The following is a 21841-nucleotide window of genomic DNA, read 5'->3' as shown; positions in this document are numbered from 1 at the left end:
CCCCCCTCCGTGCTCCTCTGCGTCCCCCGGGCTTGCCTCTACAATGGCGCCAATTTCGGGGACTTACAATCATCAGTTTGGCTGCTTCCTCCTCCTTGATGTGAGGTTCTTGAAAGCAGGGATTTCATATATATAGATAGAGATAGAGATATAGATATGAAATTTTCGTCTCCCCAAACCAGACACACACAGTGTTTGGCAAACCCTAGGTGCTTGATATCATTTTGTTGAGCACTGAATGAACTGACAAAGTGAGGAAACCAATGTACGTTAGTTCATCCGAGTGACATCTAATTTAAAGAAATAATTATGTCGCCCATATTTCCCAGGGCACCCCCAGCTTGTGAGCACAAATGAAGGCACATCAACAGCCATAACCCAGATTGCACTGTTTCAGACCCCGTGTGTTCATGCAGGGCTTACCCCCCCTGTAGAATGCGCCCCAGGAATTTGGGAGAGTCTGTTGGAGGTGTCCCCCAGGTGCTCCTCTGGTACTTCTGGGCTAGACGTGTGCTCTGGACTCACCACTGGGGAACTGGTGCCCTTTCAGTGCCACGCTCTGGGATAGTCTATGGTGAGCCTTGTGGAACCTTCTGCCGGAGGGTCCCCAGAGTCTAATGAGCTTCCCAATATCTTTGTGGAGCTTCTGTGCTCTCCATTGGACCTGGTGGGGACTCCTTGGGGGGCAGTGTTGAGCTAGAGGCTGGTCTTCAGCATTGCCCTTCCATCCCTCCCAAACAGGGGGTGAAGGTCAAGCTCCCCCATTCCTGGCCCCTGATTTCCTCCTGAGTTCTTGTCCAGGAGCATCTTGCTACCTCGTAGAACATAGGCTTCAGCTAGGTCCCCTCTCCCCCATCAGTTCCTCAGGTAAGTCTGAACTCCATGCTGGAGTTCCTATTAGAATATGATGTATTCTGCAGTAATAAGAACCTGCCCTAATAAAAGTGTCTGAGCAAGTCGAACCTCCAGAAAGGGGCCGCTGTCCTTTAGGGCAGGGGTGATTCTATTGCCTTGATTGCTCCGGGAGCCCCAGCTCTGCCCCTTACTCCCGCCATCCCTGCCCCCCACCTCCTCACTGCCTTTGATAAGGAGAAGTTCTCACCAGCTCTCCAGGGCAGGAACTGCTGTTACAAAACTCTTCCTCTTGAGATGGTAATGGGATGCAACTTTGGGCGGCCTACCCCAAGGGGCGGTGCATGGGCTCTGGTCAGATTGACAGGGTTGCCCAACCGCTGCAGAGGCTTTGGCAGAGGCTTTGGCAGTCTGCGTGAGGCAGAGGGGACAGAGATAGCATGCATGCCTCTTGGGGACCACAAAGTCTGCCCTGGAGCCCAGCTAGGGCAGCTAATCACCTTGTCATACAGTGGGGCCCACACTTCTTCTGAAACAGCGTTGTCAATAGCACCACAACTGGGTGACCACTGAATGATCATAATTCGTGTAAGACTTCTTGGGCAGTCGGGGGATATGATCTTGTACCATGGAGCTAAACGAGTCCTCATCAACTGTCTTTAATATTAAAGTCTAGCTGAGTAAGCACTGCATAGAGAGTTACCTAGATCAGCCCCTTCTTCTGGGTGCTCACAACTTGGGACCCATCAAGTCAGCATAGTGGTTGGAAGGGAAGGGCAGACAGGCTCAAGCCTCCCCTCCTGCCCACCAAACCAGACACCCTGGGGAGTAACTGGGACTCCCACACTCCCTTGGTGGGAAGGTACAACGTACAATCTCTTTGGGAAATAACTCAGCCATTTCTTTTTTTCTTTTTTTTTTTTTTTGTGGTACGCGGGCCTCTCACTGTTGTGGCCTCTCCCGCTGCGGAGCACAGCCTCCGGAAGCGCAGGCTCAGAGGCCATGGCTCACGGGCCCAGCCGCTCCACGGCATGTGGGATCTTCCCAGACCAGGGCACGAACCCGTGTCCCCTGCATCGGCAGGCAGACTCCCAACCGCTGCGCCATCAGGGAAGCCCTCAGCCATTTCTTAAAAGTTAAACATACACCTACCATACCACCTCGCCATTTCATTTCCTAGGCATTTACTCAAGAGGAATAAAGGTATATGTCTATACAAAGATTTGTACACAGGTGAAGATGGGAAACTTATTTGTAATAGCCTGGAATTAGAAACAATCCAAGTATCAACAACAGGTGAATGTGTAAATAAATTGGGATATATCCATGCAGTGGAATACTACTCAACAGTAAAAAGGAACTTGATATATGCTACAACACGGATGATAAAATAATTATGCCAAGTGAAAGAGGGCAGATAATAAGGAGTATATACTGTATGATTCCATTTATACAAAATTCTAGAAAATGCAAACTAGTCTCTAATGACAGAAAGCAAGTAAGTGGTTACCCGGGGATGGGGAGAGGTGGGGGGAGGGAGAGATGACAAAGGGCACAAGGAAACGGGGCTGATGGGTGTGTCTATTATTTTGAATATGGTGATGGCTTCAGGGTGTATATTAAAGGCAAAACTCATCAGACTGTACTCATCAGGTTTATGTGAAGTGTATTATACATTAATAGTACCTAAAGAAAGCTGTTAAGAATGAAAGCAGACCTCCGAAGGAGACTGCAGACAGGAAGCTCCCGTGTATCATGAAGGATGGGCTGGCTGAGAAGGGAGTGCAGAGGAGAAACGTCAGGGCCACCGGGCCTTATTCTTGGACAAGGACTTTGAGCCTGCAGGGACTTTAGAGAGGGTGGTGCCCACTCCCTCACGTTATGGAAAAAGCCTGACAGCTTTGCCAAAGTCACCCAGTGGGAGATGCAGGGTTAGAACCTCTTTCCTGACTGCCAGACCGGCTCCTTCCATCCTCCACACCACGGTCTGTCCACTCAAGTGCTGTCCACGTTAGATGGCCAACTTCTAGAAAGCAGGACTGGTCAGACAAGAGGGCTGGGAAGGGCCGAGGGGACGGCCAATCAGATGGGGTGGGTGGGTCTCAGTCAGAGGACTTGGGCTTCTCTCCTCTGGGAGCAGGGTGGGCAGTGGCACTCCTTCTTCTTAAAATCCACAGAGCAGGCATGGCAAACCAGGCCTCCGCAGAGCCTGGGGAGCAGAAGCGGAAGAGTGGGTATGTGTGGGTGCGTATGGGGGAGGGGGTCATGGGGTTCGAGCATCTTTGTGTCCACCTGTGTGTTTCCCATCTCCCAGCAGAATAGCCCTGGGTCTGTTTCAGGAGGCCTTCCCTTTCCTAAAAGGGGTCCCAATGCCCCACCCCTCCAGGGTCCTCTAACTCCAAATGGCAGGTTCTCCTGACAGCCCACTTTCCTCTCTCTTGCTGTTTGTCCTGCCACTGTGTTTCCAGGGCAAGGTGAGGGAAGCAGATTCCTCTGTACAGGAAATCTCTTCCCAGATGAGATTAGTTGATCGATTAATCAGTCTATTTGTGGAAGGGTTACCCATCCCATTTTCCAGATGCCATTCCTTGTCTGCCCCCTTTCCACTGTTCTTGTTCATGTCTCTGCAGTGTCGGGTAAAATGAGTAGCCAGCTTTAAGTGGCCTTTCATAAATGCCTATTTCCTGTGTCCCTCCCTTCCCTGGAGTGGGCAGCGGGCTGTGGGCTGGTGGAAACTGGGTTGTCCCAGAGGAAGGATTCTGTACCCCCCCCCCATTACCTGCACAGGTACCGCCGAGACAGCCGACCAAAGATCTTGTTACAGACAACACAGCATCCAGGGGCCAAGGAAGAGAGATGCTGGACCTTCTGCCACAGGTTATCCTTCTCTCTGATGGGTGGGTGGAGGTGAACACACACACACACACACACACACAAGACAGAAATACGGAAATGCGCAGATGGAGAGATGGAGAGGGACAGAAAGAGATACACAGAAACAAAGAAGAGAGAGACAGAGAGGGAGTCACACAGAGATACACACATAAAGAGACCAAAAGAGATGAGAGACAGTGGAGCAGAAAGAGACACAGAAATGGAGAGGGAGACAAAGAGGGACGGAGAGACAGGCACTCAGAGAGAAAAAAAGGAAGTCAGGGAGTTGGAGGAGACAGAGACACACAGAGAAGCAGACAGGGAGATCAATGTAGAGGGAGAGAGAAAGACACAGGGGAAAAGATGCAGAGACAGACAGGGACAGAGACACAGACAGAGAGGGAGACAAATATGGAGAAAGATGGAGAGACCAAGAAAGAGACATAGTGATGGAGAAAGACATGTAACATATGTAGTTACATATGTTTATGCTCCTGCAAAACTATCCTGTTTTTTTAAAGAATGTTTAGGAATATGGGTTGTTCAACATTTTTATCAAAATGACATACACACGTACGATTTAAAAATCGAACAGTATGGAAGGACTTATATCAAAAGGCAATAGATATACCTCCTTCCCATACTCAGTAGCAAACCACTTCCTACATGCTTTAGCTTTTTCTCCTTGATATTATTTCCATATTTAAGTAATATGCTCATATTCCTCCTCCGTGATTTATCAAGAAAGAACATCTTCCATAGAGCTCCTTGATATCACAAGGAGCACACCCTTAATTAACTTCCTAAGAAGGGCAGTGTGCGAGGTGAATTTTATGTGAACTGTCTATCTGAAAAAATGTCTTTCCTCTGTCACCTCCCCACTTGCTTCCTAGTTTGGCTGGATATAGAATTCTAGGGCAAAAGCCGGCTTTTCTCAGAACTTGAAAGCATTACACCATCAAGTCTTAACATTTGAGGATATGGGTTATTTATTACCATCCTAACTCCTCCTCCTTCCTCCCAGTGCAGTTATATCCCCATTTTTGGTTCCTCTATTGGTTACTGTTGGAATTTTACAGAATATACTCACACATTTATTTCTCACTCATTCATTGACTATAGATAGCATCATACGACTGCCGTTCTGTACTACGATGGTGCCAGCATCCCTGCTCTTCAGCTTCCTCCTTCTCAACCTCCTAACTTATCTATTCCTGCAACATCCAATGTGGTACCCACTAGCCACATGTGGCTGTTTAGATGTATATTTAACTTTTTATTTTATTAATTTTTAAATTTAATGATTCTTTAAATTCTACAGTACTTTACAATTTTCAAAAGTTTCACACACATGATTTCATGTAATCCCATAATAACCCCCTTTAAAAAAAATCCCCTACCCCTATATTGTCCCTTCCCCCTTTCCTTTCCCCACTGGTAACCACTAGTTTGTTCTCTGTATCTGTTAGTCTGCTTCTTTTTGTTTAATTCACTAGTTTGTTGTATTTTTTAGATTCCACATATAAGTGATATCAGGTATATATTTAACTTAATTAAAGTTAAATAAAGTTAAAACTTCAGTTGCACCAGCCATTGAGGTACTCAATCGCTACGTGGGACTAGTAGCTACCATATTGGACAGGGCAAAATCAGGACATCTCCATCTTCACAGAAATTCCTGTTGGATTCTGTTCTATACTTAATATTGTTTAGGTTAATAACATTAAGGTTAATAACATTAATAACATAAGGTTAATAAGGTTAATAACATTAATAACATTTAGGTTTGTTCTATAATTATGATTGTTTTCTGTGCTTTGTCTTTAGGTTGATTCCAATACTGAAAAAACTCAATGAATAGTATTTACATTATCAGACAATATGTAAGCATATTGCATCAACTGAAGCTAAGATGTAACATTTCCCTTCTTGGAAATTTTCTGTTTTTCTAGGACTTTCTAATTGCCTTTCTTTGCTCTTTGCATGACTTGCCTTTAACATAGCCTAATCCCCCACGCCCCTAATTCTTCATCATATCAGATATTCTTCTAATGTTCTTCTCCCCTGAGACCTCCCTCCTGGGCCCTCAATACTTCTGCTATAACCCGAACTGACTGCTTCCTGGGCTTGCTGCCCCCTTGTCATCTTGGGAATTCCCTTTTCTTCTCTCATGAGCTAGAGCTACTATTCCCTGAATTCTGCCTCTTCTCCATTCTTGGATTATTTCCTTGTTTTCTTGGAGCACATCCTTAATTAACTTCCTAAGAAAGGCTGTGTGGGAGGTGAATTTTATGTGACCTGTCTATCTGAAAAAATGTCTTTCCTCTATCACCTCCCCACTTGCTTCCTAGTTTGGCTAGATATAGAATTCTAGGGCAAAAGCTAGTTTTTCTCAGAACTTGAAAGGATTACACCATTGAGTCTTAACATTTGTTGGGTTCTACTCCTTTTATAAGTGGACCTGTCTTTTAGGATATTCTCCTTATCTTTGTTTTACTGAAATTTCACAATGATGTATCTAGATGTAGTTTACCACCCACCCCTCTCCTTTATTGTGCTGGTCACTCAGTGAAATCTTTAAATCTGAAGATCTATGTCCATCAGAGTTGGGAAAGTGTCTCATATTTCTATCTGATAATCACCTCCTTTTTATTCTTTTCTTTTTTGGAATTCCTGTCAGTTGGAGAAGATATTAGAACTCTTAGATTGATTCTCTATGTCTCTATTTCTCTCACGTCTTCATTTATCTGTGCTTTTATTCTACTTTCTGAGAAACTGTGTCATCTTTATCTTCTAATCCTAATGAATTAAAAATAATTTCAGTGATCATATTTTTTTTTTTTTTTTTTTTTTTTAGTGATCATGTTTTTAATTGTCAAGAATGCTTCTCATCTTTTGATGGTCGCTTTTCACAGCATCATGGAAGATGGATCATTTTTGTTTGTTTGTTTATCTTTGTCACTCCCCTTTATTTTCTAGCCTCTCTTCAAATGTCTGGGGATCCTTGGTTGTAATTTCATGTTTAAGAAAGAGGCGATCGTGGGCTTCCCTGGTGGCGCAGTGGTTGAGAGTCCGTCTGCCGATGCAGGGGACACAGGTTCGTGCCCCGGTCCGGGAAGATCCCACATGCCACGGGCTGGGCCCGTGAGCCATGGCCGCTGAGCCTGCGCGTCCAGAGCCTGTGCTCCGCAACGGGAGAGGCCACAATGGCGAGAGGCTCGCGTACCGCGAAAGGAAAAAAAAAAAAAAAAAAAGAAAGAGGCAATAAAAGCTGCTAGAGCTCCAGGGAGTAGAAGGGGATGATTGGAGGGATTGGGTAGCGAGCTAGCTGCCACTCCAGACTCTCAAATGCCAGAACGCTCTGCTCTTTTATATGGGGCTTTCTTCAGAGAAAGACTTTTTAGTTATTTGCCTGGGTGATAGGCCCCTCACTGTTAGATGTTCTGCAGTGGAGGAGGCAGGCAGAAAGCACGGGTTGTACACTGCTCTTTCTAATGACTATCAGTTAATTTTCCTGATTTCTGCCCCTCATCTCACTTCTGCCATCTGTGTTCTTGGTGTCTCTGGGCCCTGAAGTTCTAACTTGGGCTAAATCCAGTATCCACTTTTCCATGTGTTTTCTGGCTTCTGGAAATTAGCTGAAATCTCTCATTTGTGGTTGGCTCCTTCACCTTTCTCTCTGTTTATGTTTTATTCTTTTACAGTCATTTTAGTGAGATCTCAGCATGGAGACTGGATGATGTGTGGTCAGTCTACCATCTTGACACAGAAGTCAACCTTCATGCTCCATCTTTTTTGTTTTGCTAAGGCCATATCTTCCACAACGCTTCTGGGAGGAACATTGTGTTATGTGGTTTGGGGCCTTGTGATGAATTTCTTTAGCACTAGGAAAAACATTTGTCTCTCCGGATGAACTGGTATTGCTCCTTTGAATGGACAGTGAAACTTTCTGTGTTTCCCTTTTCCATCCTGCTATCAAGATGTTCAGAGCTAAGTTCTAACCCTAAAACTTCAGGAGTATATATTTTTCATCTTTCATTAAATCTTCTGTTTTTCTTTAACTATATATGTGTGTGTGTGTGTGTGTGTGTGTCTGTATGTGTGTACGCATGGACATATACACAATATATATGTCTTATTGTTAGCTACCTTAAATTCTTTTGTGAGATATATAGCTAATTTTTTATTAGCTTCTTCCCGGTTGACAGCTCCTTAAATTTAAATTAAATTTAAATTAAATTCCTTAAATTCTTTCTTCTTTCCAGGCTGATCTCTCCCTTTTCTCATCTTTAATCACTTGGATTTTGTGCAAGAGGATTTAGTCCTAGATGATCCCTCAGTAACCTTCTGATTCTAATGGGACCTGAGTTCAATGGTCTCCTACTTCCTGAAGGAGGTGAAAGTTCAATGGTCTCCTACTTCCTGAAGGAGGTGAATTATCTCCTCACTAGACTGAAGGGTAGAAAGCAGGTTTTACACATTTTATCCATCCTGCAGTGAACTTAGTAGTTTAGGATTAATCCTGGTGAGCTCATCCTCTGGAACCCAGGACAGCTGACCCAAGATGGGCCACAGGCCCAGTAGTCTGAGGAAGTCCAGTAGGCAGGCAGGTGTAGGACATGCGATTATTTCTCGGTTAACCCATGGGCTCCTTTCCCTTCTCCTAACCTTGGTTGGTGTGTGTGTATGTGGGGGTTGGAGGGTAGCTTGCTTTAGAGGCAGAGGACTCTATGCAACTTATATGCTGTGTGTCCTTGGTGGCCAAGCCAGCCTCTCTGGCCCTCGGTTTTCTCACCTATAACATGGGAATAGGGACTTCCCTGGTGGTGCAGTGGTTAAGAATCCGCCTGCCAATGCAGGGAACACGGGTTCGAGCCCTGGTCCAGGAAGATCCCACACGCCGCAGAGCAACTAAGCCCGTGCGTCACAACTGTTGAAGCCCGCGTGCCACAACTACTGAAGCCCGAGCGCCTAGAGCTCATGCTCCGCAACAAGAGAAGCCACCTGAATGAGAAGCCTGTGCACCATGATGAAGGGTAGCCCCCGCTCGCCGCAAATAGAGGAAGCCCGCACTCAGCAACGAAGACCCAATGCAGCCAAAAATAAATAAATAAATAAAAGAAAAGAAACGACATGAAGGAAACTTAAATGCATATTCCTAAGTGAAAGAAGCCAATGTGATGCTGCGGAGCAACTAAGCCCGTGTGCCACAACCACTGAGCCTGCGCTCTGGAGCCCGCGAGCCACAACTATTGAGCCCACGTGCTGCAACTATTGAAGCCTGTGTGCCTAGGGCCCGTGCTCTACAACAAGAGAAACCACAGCAATGAGAAGCCCGCGCACTGCAACGAAGAGTAGCCCCTGCTCATCACAAATAAAGAAAGCCTGTGTGCAGCAACGAAGACCCAATGTAGCCAAAAATAAATAAATTTATATAAAAAAAAACAAAACAAAGAAGGGAATAACAGCAGGGGATGGCTGAAAGCAGAAAATGAGTTAGTACATACAAAAGGTCCAGAGCTGCTGTACCACGCCCCCCGTCCCCAGTGTCCCACCCTTACTGAATCAGCTCCAGCACCCGCCTCTTCATGGCCCGGACCAGGTCCCGCTGCCCGCCAAGCTCCTCCTCATACATGGCACCCTTCCTTTCAGCCTCCTGTTGCTTGTGCTCCAGCTCCGCCTGCAGCCGGGCCCTCTCTTCCTGACACCTGGGCGCAGAAGGAAGACTGAGTTGTGAAGGGAAAAGCGCAGCATGTGTGTCTGAGCTGGGCTGGGCCTCTGCCTGACAGGGAGCCCCACCAGGGAAGCTGGTGATGCCCCCTGCAGCTGAAGTGAGCACACACACACGCACACCACACACCATACATTCACAACACAGCACACACACACCACACCCAGCACACATTCACAACACATACAGGCACACACACCACACTAGACACCACGCACGCACACCACACATATGACACAGCACACACACTACACACACCACAACATATACCACATACCACACACACACCACACACACATCATAACACACATCACACACACATGTACAAAACACATACCCACCCACCCCCTCCACACGCACACCACAGTGAACCAGGCACTGTGTGGCCTGACACCTATAGATTGTCTCTTCATCAACCGTTCAGAGCAGTGAAAACAGGGCCTCGCCTTGCCTGTTCCGTTAGAGGGCACAAGCCAACATTTTCATTTGTTTTCCTTCTTTTTCTTTTTTTTTTTAAACATTTCCATTTTAAAATGTAATTTCTGGAAGGCATGTTCACAATCCTGGCAGCTCTCTGGGGGGAAGTGGGTGTCTGGGAACCCAGGCCAGACAGGCTGTGTCTGCCGAAAACATTTGTGGTGTTTGGGGAAAAGGAGTAAGTGGTGTACGATTTGAAGTGACTTTTTGGCTTTAAAATATTTTGAAAAATTTCATTACATTGTCTTTTCAATTTAAAAAAGTCATCTTAACCTATGGCTTTCTTAAATTTCCATTTCAGCTTGGGCTTGGAAACTCTTCAGCTCTATTCTTGCCTCTTGCTTTTGTCTTTAGTGGCTTCCTAGAAGGTTCCAAGAAATGTAATGGACTGGAAATAAAAAGGTCCCAACCCCAGGTCCCAGGCTCTTACTCCGTGGCTCAGATGGGCGGGTGTTGCAACGGCCGTGCCCATCCTGTGATCTCTGGATGCTCTCTCTTTCTTGCGCTTGCGCGCGCGCGGGTGTATGTGTGTGTGTGTGTGTTTGTGTGTGTGTACCCGTGCCCCTGGCTGAGTGTGTTTGAGGGGAAGAGGCTTGACAAGGAATTGAGTTATAATTTAAAAAATTCAGCCATGTAGTATGCTGCAGGGAGGAAAGCTGAGCGGGCCATGAAATCAAACCGACACAGCTAGCCACCAAAATTCCCAAAAGGCCAGTTCCCGCAGCCTTAGGGAGAAGTGACTTTTAACGGACATTCTAGTCTTCAGCCTCTTCATTTCTTAGTATTAGGATTTCATTTTCCTAAGCTAGTTTACTTGCCCAGTGATCCCAGGGTCTCTGGTGTGGCCAGGCCCTAATGTGACCACTGAGGTTAGTGTGTTTCTTTGTGATAGACCAGTAAGATAATTGTGTGACAGTGACAAAGGAGGGGCCAAGATGCAGAGTTGAGGGGATGCTCAGGAGGTCTTCTTAGACAAGGCGACATTTAAGCAGATCTGAAAGACGAGGAGGTAGTCGTGTAAAGCCAGCCAAGGGCACATGCGAAGTTCTGCAAGTTGGCAAGAACATGGCTTGTTTGAGGAAATGAAAGAAGGGCTAGTGACACTGTAGTTCCGTGAATGGCAGGGCTGGGGAGGCAGGAGGCAAGGTGGGAGGTAGGCAGGGTCCCTCAGGGGCCCCAGAAGGAGTGGAGTTTGATCACAGGGCAAAGGAAGCCATTGAAGCATTTTAAGTATTTAAAGTATTTATGGGGGTGACAGACACTCCTAGGGCAGGAGAGGACATGGAAGGAATTAAAGTCTACTGAGTACCTACTAGGTGCCCGGCACTGAGCTTAGTGCTTTATAGCCTTGTTTCATTGAATTTTCACAAATTTATGGGACAGGTGATATGATCATCATTTCACAGGAAAGAAAACAGAGCTTCAGAGAGGGAGGAACACTTGCCCAGGGTCACACAGCTTGATAAGTGAGGGGAGCAAAAATCTGAATGCAGGCCTGTCCAGCTCTAATCTCTTCTTGCCTCCCCACACCTGCATCCACGCAGGGCCCTGATCACCGGTGGTTTGTGGCACCAGGGCTGAGTGGGTAGCAGGTAGGAGAGAGGGGTGGATACTTATGGTCCTGTGGCATGCCTCCAAGGAGCTCAATGCTGCCACCCAAGGTGGGGGCAAGATTTGATGTTTGCCTAATTCCCCAACTGAGGACCTTCCACTTGTACCTGTCCTAATCTCTTTTGCTTTGAGGTCTAACCCAGAGGGCAGAGGAAACCCATTTGCTTGGAAAGATGGTCTCACAGATCATGTGAGCTGGAAGAGATCCAACCATCTCCTTTTGCAAATCAGGGACCTCAGGCCGAAGAGGGAAGGTCAGTGTCCTGGCGCCCCACAGCCAGACAGCTGGGGAGTGGGTATCAGAAGCCCAAGTGTATTTTTTTTTTTTTTTTTTTTTTTTTGGTATGCGGGCCTCTCACTGTCGTGGCCTCTCCCGTTGCAGAGCACAGGCTCCGGACGCGCAGGCTCAGCGGCCATGGCTCACGGGCCCAGCCGCTCCGTGGCATGTGGGATCCTCCCGGACCGGGGCACGAACCCGTGTCCCCTGCATCGGCAGGCGGACTCTCAACCACTGCGCCACCAGGGAAGCCCCCCAAGTGTATTTTTATAGCCCCCAGCTGGTCTGCTCTGGGGCCTGCTGTGTCTCACCTTTGTGTCTAGCCTGGGGCTCTGCACCCCTGCCCACCTTAAGTCTATTCTCCACACCACAGCCAGAGGAGTCCTTCAGAAACCCAAGTCAGACTACGAGAGCCCTCTGCTTCTCCAGCACGTGGGACCCTCTGCTCCAGCCACAGGCCTGCTTGTCCCCAAGCTCATGTCTCCTGGGCCTTTGCATCTGCCGGTCCCCGCTGCACTCCTCTCGAGATACCTGCATGGTTCAGCTCTTCCTGCGGTTGGGATTTCTGTTCAAATGTCACCTCCTCAGACAGGGCTTCCCTGACTCCAATTCTAGATGATTCTCCTGTCCCTCTCTCTCTCTCTAGTCCCCACAGGGCCCATGACCACCTGACAGCGTATTTCCATTTGTTGATCTATTGTCTGTCTCCCTACATCTCCCTAGGTGTGTGAGCGCAGACACTGCCTGTTCTGTTCCCTTCTGTCCCCCCACGTGGCCATAGCAGAGGCACAGTAAATACTGTTCATTAACCGCCTGGGCCCCCGTGTCCTTCTCTTCGCTGGTGGTGAGGTACCGTCACCAGCTCGAAGCCCACGGCCACTTTCCCAGGGGTGAGGGGTTTGTCTAAGTTCCCTGGATCCCAAGAGGCAGGGGACGCATTCTTGTCCAGGCCTCAGGGGCTTCTGTAACTTACTACCGCATTCCGATGACTCTCTGGTGGGTCCCCCGGCCCAGCCTCTCTCCCCAACTCCACACTCAGCCGCCCACCCAAGGATCCACTTAGAGTCTAACAGGGGTCTTGAACTTAGCAGGCTCCTAACCCAATGCCTGAGCCTTCCCTGCCGACCTGCTCTGCTACACGGTGACTCTAGTTCTCCAGCCGGTCAGGCCGAAGACTGGGAGTCATTCTTGACTTCCTTCTTTCTCTCACACCCCACACCCATCCCTCGGGAAGCCCGACCTCATGCTGGATCCAGGATCCAGCGGCTCCTTCACGCCTCCAGTGCATCCCAGCTCCCCTTCGTCATCAGTCTCCTCGCTTCCACCCCTGCTAGCCTACAGACCAGCTCCACGGAGCAGCAGGCCTGAGTCCTTGAAGCACATGTCAGCCCAGAATAGGCACATCCACACAGACAGAAGGCAGATTAGCAGTTGCCTAGGGCTGGAGGGCTGGGGAGAGATGGGCAGTGACTGCTAATGAGTACAGGGTTTCTCTCTGGGGTGATAAAAATATTCTAAAATTGATGGTGGTGATGGACGCACAACTTGGTGAATACACTAAAAACCACTGAATTGTTTTTTCAAAGCAGAGAAACATATTTTTAACACGCAGACAGTCACATCATGTCCCTCCTCTGCTCAGGACTCTCAGTGGTTCAAAGTGAAGTCAAAGCCAAGGTCCTTTTGATGACCTGCTAGGGTCTCCTGTTACCCACCTGACGTTTTCCTACAGCCCTCCCCTCCTTCACTCCATTGGGGCCACAGTGGCGTCCTTGATGCCATGCCCATTCCCACGGCAGAGCCTTTGCCCTTGCTGTTCCCTCTGCCTGGAACATTCCTTGACCACATAGCCAATGGCTCAGACCTCAGTTCCTTCAGGTCTTGACTCAAATGTCACCTTTCCAGGGAGGCCCCCTTGGCCATGCCACCTCATCTAAAATGTCACCCCTGACACTTCCCATTCCCCTTCCCTGCTTTATCTTTTTCTTCTTAGAACTTATCCCAACCTGCATGCTATGCATTTTACTTGCTTGTATTTGTCATCTGCCTCCCCCACTGGCATGTAAGCTCCAAAAGGGCAGGCATTTTATCTGTTTTGTCCATGAGAGTATTTTCAGCACATAGAACAGGTCTGGCTCCGAGTGTCTGTGGAATGACCGAATGATGGATGGGATGATGGGGGCAGGGCAGGAGTCTGTGAAACAAGGGCTCCCCCAGCCTCAGGGAGCAGCCTGGGGCTGGGCAGTCTCCCTGGAGCCTCCTGGCTTCTCCCTCCAGCCTGCTTTGATTCCTAGAGATGGCCTTGAGTGGGCAAGGCCCCCGCACTCACTTAGGGCCTGAATCATGGGATTCTTTGCTGACCAAACCACAGGACTCAGCTGAGAGTCTGGTGGGAGGAGTCCCGGGGGGCCTTTTGGGGTTGGTTCCTGGGCCCCCGGGCCTCTCGCAGCCTATTAAGCAGCCAGTAGACAGCTCTGTGATTCAGTCTGAATCACAGCTATGCAGGCTTCCCTGGGGGTCAGGGCAGGTGTCAGTCAAGTGGGAGAGACCAGGCAGGCGGGCAGACTGAGGCCCATGGAGACCAAGGGAGAGACACACAGAGAGACTGAGTCAGACCAAGGAAGATCTTTGCATGGTGTCATAATTTCTTTAAAACTAAATTACGGCAAAGAAACTGAGACACTGAGAGACTGAGGGGGAACGCAGAGACAAAACATGCACTTTGGACCCTTGAGGTGAAGGTGATGGTGGGAGGATGAAGATGCCAGATGCTGAGAGAGGCTGAGGGGAGAGACAGGAGACTGACACACCGGCACTGGGGATACTGGCTGACGGGGCAGCTTGTAGGCCCGCTGGTTCTGGAGACAGTTGTAGGGTCTGGATCTCAGCTCCTCCACTAACTAGCTGATGTGGGGTGAGTTAGGCGGGTCTTTGAGCCTTAGCCGCCTCATCTATAAAGTGGGGGTCCTTGGAGGACCGATCTCCTGAGATTGTTACCAGGAAGCACCTGGAACAGTGCCAGGGACATAGTAAGTGCTCAGTGATGATAGTTATGATTGCTGTAACCAAGAGGGTGAAAGAGCGACCGTACAATAGGGAACAGGAAAATAAGAGGCAAAGAGGGAGACTGAGAGAGATAGTGGGGCAGGAGTGTGGTGGGAGAGGGAGGCTGTGTGGACGGAAAAGAGAGAGGGGAGCCCAGAAGAGGCAGCAGAAGGGCGCAAAGGGGAGTGTGGGAGGGAAGGGAGGGATGGGACGCATAGACCTCTCCTGGGGCTACTGAGGGAGGCCAGCGACGGAGGGGGCTGGCAAAGGGGAGGGGAGGGGAGGGGGGCAGGAGCACCCTAAGGGTGGGAACAATTTCCTGTATGTACGGCATGCCAGAGCTGTGCCCGCACAGGGCCTGGTGCAACGCTTGCTGGCATGACGGTGAATGTGAGCCTCCTGCCCCCCTGGCCTCCTGGCTCCCATGCCCCGTGGCACTGGTGGTTGCCTAGGTTACCTGTTGAGCTGTTCCTGCAGTGCCTTCAGCTCCCCTTCCTGCTTCTTCAGCAGCTGTTCCTGGTGCTGGGCCTGCTCCTTGGTTTTCTGGAGCCCATGTCTGAGACTCTGAGCGCAGGGAGAGAGTAAAAGGAGGGGAAACGGAAGCTGAAGGAGGAGCGCAGAGACCCCAGCCCGGGGCCTGACCTGACAAACACCCCCGTGAGACCCCAGGCCATGTGAAACAGCCCTTGGGTGGAGAGCAGGACTGGGGACAGCGCTGGGAGCTGTGGTGCTTGGCTCTGCCCCTGGGTGAGCCTGGAGCCACCATTTCTTCCTTCGTTAAAGGATGGAAGTTACAGACCTCAAGGATCTGGAAGACTCAGGCGAGGGAGGATGCTGAAGGAATGCTTGAAAACAATTTGGGTGACCTTGAAGGGAAACATCTACAGGAGCAATTAGGTAGGGCCTGCAATAGCAGAGCCTAGATATTGGGAAGAAACCTGCCAATAATGAGGGCTATGGAAATTGAGAACAAGCAACTGCCCTGAAGAACTGTTCGGAAGGGATTACAAACTCAGATGCCTACAGGGGCTGGGCAGGATGAACAAAGTGGGCCTGGTGTGAGGCAATAGGGAGAGGTGGGTATTGTGGTAAACTGAAGAATGCGTGTTCTTCATGTGATGAACTGGAGAACTTCCAAAAGGCATCCTCAGATCATAATGATCCTGTGTGGCCCAATGCAAATTGGTCTGTGGGCTGGAATGGCCCTGGGCCATCCTTGAAGACACCCACCTGTGGGCTAGGTTAGAGATGGGGAGCAGAGACAGGTACAGAGCTCAACTGCTCTCACCTTGACCACATCCTGCAAGGCCATCTCTGCTTGTTCCTCTCTCCTGGTTGCACTGGTCACTCCTATTTGCTCTTGGGGCTTCTCCGTGGTGGAGCCTTCCTTTGTTTCCAGGCCCTGAAGGACCCAGAACTCCCTGGGGCTGCTGGGCACTTTCCCGCCCTGACGGCTCCCTGACACTGCATCCCTTATCATCTCTTTGGGGCTGGAGGCCAGCAGCCTATGGGTATGACTCCTCTCTGCTTCCCCTTCATAAGTCCCATCTATTGTTCTCTGGCCCTCTGCACTCAGCAAAACCCGCCTGCCCTCAGTATCTGTCCCTATCACCTCCTTCAGAGTCCCTTTGGCCCCCTTGCCCTGTCCCTGGATGCTAGGTGTTGAGTTCTCCAGGCACATCCCCGTCCTTGGAGCTCCTTTCTCCTGGTTTTGCTGAAGCTCCTCCCCCTCTAGTTCCCACATGCTCTGGGGAGGCCCAAGCCTCCTGGGATCTTCTTTCTTCTTTTCCAAAATGAGGGGTTGATGCTTGGGTTGCTGGGACCTGGGGAGTCCAGCCAACCTGTCTTCCCTGGGTGCATCTCGCAGGGAACTGGCTTGCCTGGTATGTGGCTCCTCTGGGTGGCCTCCTGTGGGGTCTCCATATGTGGGTGAGATCTGCAGAGAAGCCGCAAACCCGTCATCCCTCTCAGCACCAATTCACCAACCTGGTTCCTGGGAGAGGCCACAGCCCTAATCCAGTGGGTTTGCTAGATATATGGATTTCTGGTCCTCCCACTGGAAATACTGATTCAGCAGATCTGGGGGAGGGCCCAGGAATCTGAGTGTTGAAAAACACCCCAGGTGACCTGAGGCCCAGGCTTTGATCTGAGCAGAGTGCTTCTCAACGCCCTTTCCTTCCTCACCTCTTGCTGGAATCCTTCTCCCTCCTTTACCTCCATCTTCTGCATCGATCTGATTTCCCCTTAGTTCTTCCCACCACTCTCCTCTGATCTTCCCCCCTGAACTTGACTTCTCTGTGTCTCCATTTTCTGGTCTGTAAAATGGGAATAATAATACCTCCTTATAGGGTTGTGGTAAAAGCTTAAATAGACCGACAGCCCCTAAAAATCATCTCTGTCAAGAAGCCTCTTCTGTTCCCCCACGTTCCTGGGCGTGTCTGGTCACTACACTTAACTTGTGTTGCGGTGTGTTCCTTTAGGGTCTGTCTCCCCAGCAGACCTGGAACTCCTTTAGGTCAGAGACTGAGTCACAGTATCTGCACCTGGGGCCTGGAAGCTGGTGGGGGTGCAAAGCAAGCTTGTGGAAAGATGATAACCACAGGCTACCGCTTACTGGCCACGGAGCAGGAGCCTTGCTCTGTGCGGCACCTGGGCTGTCTCAGTGCGACCTCACGATCCCCCCGTGAGGCAGGACAAGTTATGCGCCCAAGGACCCTGGTTAGTAAGGCATGGAGCTGGGATATCAACCAGGTAATCTGGCTCTTCAATCGCTCCCTGAATTGAACTGGGATGTTTGCAAATTGTCCAGCAGAGGTTGTCTCCCTGGGCTGTTTCCTGGAAGCTTCTGGTCGCCCTCCCCAGCTTTCCCTCCTCCCAGGGGCCCCAGTGGCGCCTGCAGGTGCTGCCAGCGGTTCCCTTCTCTCCCTGACATCCTCACCACCTTACGAATATAAGCCTTGGCTTCTGTGGCTCCCTAGCCCCAGATCCACATGTTGGCCTCTCCCTCTCTGTCCAGCTGTGTCAGGGCTCAGTTATTTCTCAACCTGGGGGTCCCAACAGAGATAGAGAAGAGGCAACTAGGCTGAAGGTTGGGAAGAGGCACCTCCTTAGGGGAATCTTTGATCTTTCTGGGTCTTCTTCCCGGGGTCCAGTTGGAATTGGAGCAGCGGGACCTGAAAGTGAAAGAAGCGGGGGGACCCTGGACCTCTCTCCAGCAGTGGTCTTGGTCCTCAGATGCAGGATACCCCATCTTTCCAACCACCCATTCATCCCACCACCCATCCCACTTTCCTGCCCTTCCACCCTCATGCATGCATCCTTCTCTCCATCCACCCACGCATCCTACCCTCCATCCATTCTTCCATTCCGTTTCAACATCTCAACATCCATTCATCCTTCTAACCGTCGACCCCAACCACCCAACAACTCTTTAATGAGTGTGTTCTCTGTGCAGCACCATGGGACATCCTAAGATGGCACTGGGAAAACAGAAGGCTAGGGAGGTGGAGAATCGGGAGTCAGGGAGTAAGAAGAGAGGGAGGAAAAGATGGGGCTGGGGGTTGAGGGCTTGGGGTTAGTTTTGTGGGGTGGTAGTAATGGGAGCAGGCATTGAAAAGAAGCTTCCCTCCACGCTGCCCCCACTCACTCTGAGAACATGGGCCAGGCTCCATCCAAGTCTGGCCGTTGCAGGTCCAAGTCGAAGGTCACCTCGTTGAGAGCATAGAGGGAATCCAGGATGTCTTCCTGGAGTTCAGGGCACAGCAGAGGGCTCCGGGGGCCATACCACTCCCTGTGTTAACAGGGAGCAGCCCCCTTGGCCTTTGGCTCTGGTGCTATTGCCACCCCCAACCTCAGAGAATCTACCTCCACTCACACCACAGTGGGATGGTTCCCCAGACAGGGTGGTCCTTGGGGACCAGGAGGCCGAGCATCATGGTGCTACCAGGACTGGGGCTCTAACCTCCCCTCTGCCCTTTCTTCCTCGGCTTTCCCTTTATGACCCTTATTTTAGTCATCTTTATTTTGTGTGTGTGGTACGCAGGCCTCTCACTGCTGTGGCCTCTCCCGTTGCAGAGCACAGGCTCCGGACGCGCAGGCTCAGCGGCCATGGCTCACGGGCCCAGCCACTCTGCGGCATGTGGGATCCTCCCGGACCGGGGCACGAACCCGTGTCCCCTGCATCAGGACTCTCAACCACTGCGCCACCAGGGAAGCCCTATTTTAGTCATCTTTGATATCAAACAACCCTTCTAGGGGTAAAGAGGAATCTTCCCGAAGGAGGGCCACGGGCTCGGATGGTATCAGTGGCCCCACCTGGTTAGCTCTGGGTTCAGGAGGCAGAGCTGCAGGGACTCGGCCAGCTGTCCGTGGGCGAGACAGAAGCGGATGAAGGCTCGGCCTTTTCCCAGAGGGGTCTTCAACTGCACAGCACACGGGACAAGTGGGGGGATGGTGGTATTAGGACAGAGGGAACGCAGTCAGCACAGAGGGAGAAAAGCTAGAATGAGTGGTGCATGAGAAAGGGTGTCCTGGGACTTGAGGCTGTGGGAGGAAAGGGGGTGACCGGAGGGGTGTGAGGGCAGGGCTAACGACAGGTGAGGACCAGGTGAGGGGGGCTATGGTCAGTGGAGCTGGGATGAATGAGAAAGGAGCCTCGGGCAGGCCGGTGTCCCCTCCGGCCACCGAGCCATCCTCGTCATGGACCTGGGGGCAGGACCCCATCACATCGAGGCCAGCCCCCCTGCCACCTGGCCCTGGATACCTTGTCCTGTGAGTGGACAAAGTGGACTGGCTCCATGTCGCCCCGCTGCCGCCACAGGGCTGTGCAGAGGAAGTCCCAGTAATCCTTCCGAGGCCTCAGGAAGCTCTTCTGCTCTTTCTGGTCAAACTGGGAGCGAGATGAGGGAAAGGAAAGTGTGGAAATGTTTCCTCCCAGAACAGTCTGCGTTCCAGCACGCTGAGCAGTATAGCGGAAAGGGCTCGTGCAGACAGGCCCACTTCAGGTCCTGGTCTGCCCCTGCTGGCTGTGTAACCGGCAGCAAGCTGCTTGACCTCTTTGAGCTTTCAGTGTTCTCATTCATTCATTCATTCCAGAAATACTTATTGAGCACTTACTATGTGCTGGGCCCTGTTTTAAGCCCTGAGGATACAACAATGAACAAACGGAATAAGCAAAACATATAGTATGTTAGATTGCGCTGACTGATAAGGAAAAAAATAAAGTGGAGAAAGGGAGTGGAAAGTGCACGGTGTGTGCATGCACGTGTGAGATGTGTGTGCGGTGTGTGAGTGTGTGGTGTGTATGTGTGGTGTGTGTGTTAAAAAATGTAGATTAAGGTGTCTAGAGAAAGCCTCACTGAGGAGGCTCTGTTCAAGTCCAGATCTGAAGGAAACGAGAAAAGGTTCCATCCAAATTTCTGGGTGAAGAGCTTTCCAGGCAGAGGGAATAGCAAGTGCAAAGGCCCTGAGGTAGGTGCTTTTCTGCTTTAGGAAGATCAAGGAGGCCAGTGTGACTGGAGTGCGGCACATGAGGGTCAGACTGGCAGGAGACCACACAGGCACACAACATATACCACACACACACACACCTCACACACATGCACACTCACACCACACATGTACATGCACATTGTCAGAGAAGTAGGAAGAGTGTGTGTGTGTGGGGGGATGGGCTGGTCATCAAGCACCTCAGTGGGTTAGAAGGAAAATTAAACAAGATGGGCATGTAAAGGGCTTAGCTGGGCACATAATATGTGCTCAATAAAAGCTAGTGATAGTGATGACTGGGGCTCTAACCAGAAGCGAGGAAGGCCAGCCCGAGGACACCTGTGCCTCTGAAACTTTTGTCTTTAGACAGCCCCACCTGACCCAGCCCCCCCTAACCCTGCCCCAGCCTTGTCCCACCTCACTTCCCAGGCTACAGTGACAGCCTCCAAGGGTGAGGTTAGATGTCAGGAAGGGTTTGCCGATTGACAGAGATGAGGTAGTGCGTGGTAATGAAGAGAGGCAGTGGCTCTTCCCTCAGGATCTGGGAAAGCCCATTCGGTTATTGGTTACTGGGACCTGGAGAGATGGGAGAGTGGGGGGGAGGGGAGGGCCCTACCTGCAGCACTTGCTCCAGGCAGCCACAGAGTCTGTGCAGTTCAGCACTGGTGTCTGTCACCGGCTGCTGCCCACCCCCATAGCCCTGGAGGATGGCAGAGATGACAGCTGTGGGGAGGATGGTGGACATCAGACCTCAGACGGTGAGGGCTCTGAAGGAAAGGCTCTCAAGACCCCTCACCTCTCCCCCAATTCGGCCCCAGAAACTCTCTCAGCACACACTCACCCTTCAGGTCACTGGTCATCTTGAAGACAGCCCCTTCTTCTGCCATGAGTATTTGAAAATGACGTGATTCCTTGTGGGTCTAGAGGCCAAGAACGAGCTTCTGGCTTCAGCTGCCCAGCTCTCTCCTTCTACAAAGGAAGAATCACAGCCAAGAGAAACAATGTGACGTCTCTAGGGTCACACAGCGAGTTCACTGGTAGGAGAAGACCCAGCTCTTTCTTGTAAGGCAGGGCGGGAGGATGATGGTGTGGTCCCCACCTATGGAGCCGTTCCTGGGTGCCAGGCCCTGTGTCCTGTGCCTGACATCCTTGTATTATTCAGTCCCCATAATAACCCTGGGAGGTTATTGACTCCATTTTATACAAAGAGAGGGGGGCTTAGAGAGGGTAAGTGTTTTTTCCAATGTCACAAAGTTCTAAGTGGTGAAGCTAGAATTGGAACTCAGGTCCCTGTGCCTGCAGGGCTCATGCTCTCAACCCCGACGGGCTGTGAGCAGCCCTGCGAGTGCTCATGTGTGTAAGCCATGTGGACGCTGGGCTGAGGGGCTGTCACTCCCTCCCCCACAAGGGGACTTGCCAGAGCGGCCATCAGCCCTGGGACACACATTCATCCTTCCCTGGGCCCCAGCTGCATGGAAAATGCGTGT

At 50.5% G+C, this 21841-nt stretch overlaps 1 protein-coding gene across 1 annotated transcript; it reads right to left on the bottom strand.

Annotated features, from left to right (window-relative positions):
• Positions 1 to 2958: 2958 nt before the first annotated feature.
• RUFY4 (RUN and FYVE domain containing 4) lies at positions 2959 to 21241 on the bottom strand (the record flags this gene model as incomplete). Its single annotated transcript, XM_082841929.1, has 11 exons — positions 2959 to 3061; positions 3632 to 3742; positions 9288 to 9434; positions 15325 to 15431; positions 16156 to 16803; positions 17971 to 18040; positions 18514 to 18657; positions 19182 to 19288; positions 19630 to 19755; positions 20971 to 21077; positions 21196 to 21241. 11 exons carry the CDS (start codon positions 21239 to 21241, stop codon positions 2959 to 2961), a joined length of 1716 nt encoding a protein of 571 aa, XP_082698055.1.
• Positions 21242 to 21841: the final 600 nt, after the last annotated feature.

This window comes from Leucopleurus acutus (genome assembly GCF_964270905.1).
Source record: "Leucopleurus acutus genome assembly, chromosome: 6".
NCBI classification, from domain to species: domain Eukaryota; kingdom Metazoa; phylum Chordata; class Mammalia; order Artiodactyla; family Delphinidae; genus Leucopleurus; species Leucopleurus acutus.
This window is presented reverse-complemented; position numbering and strand designations above follow the sequence as displayed.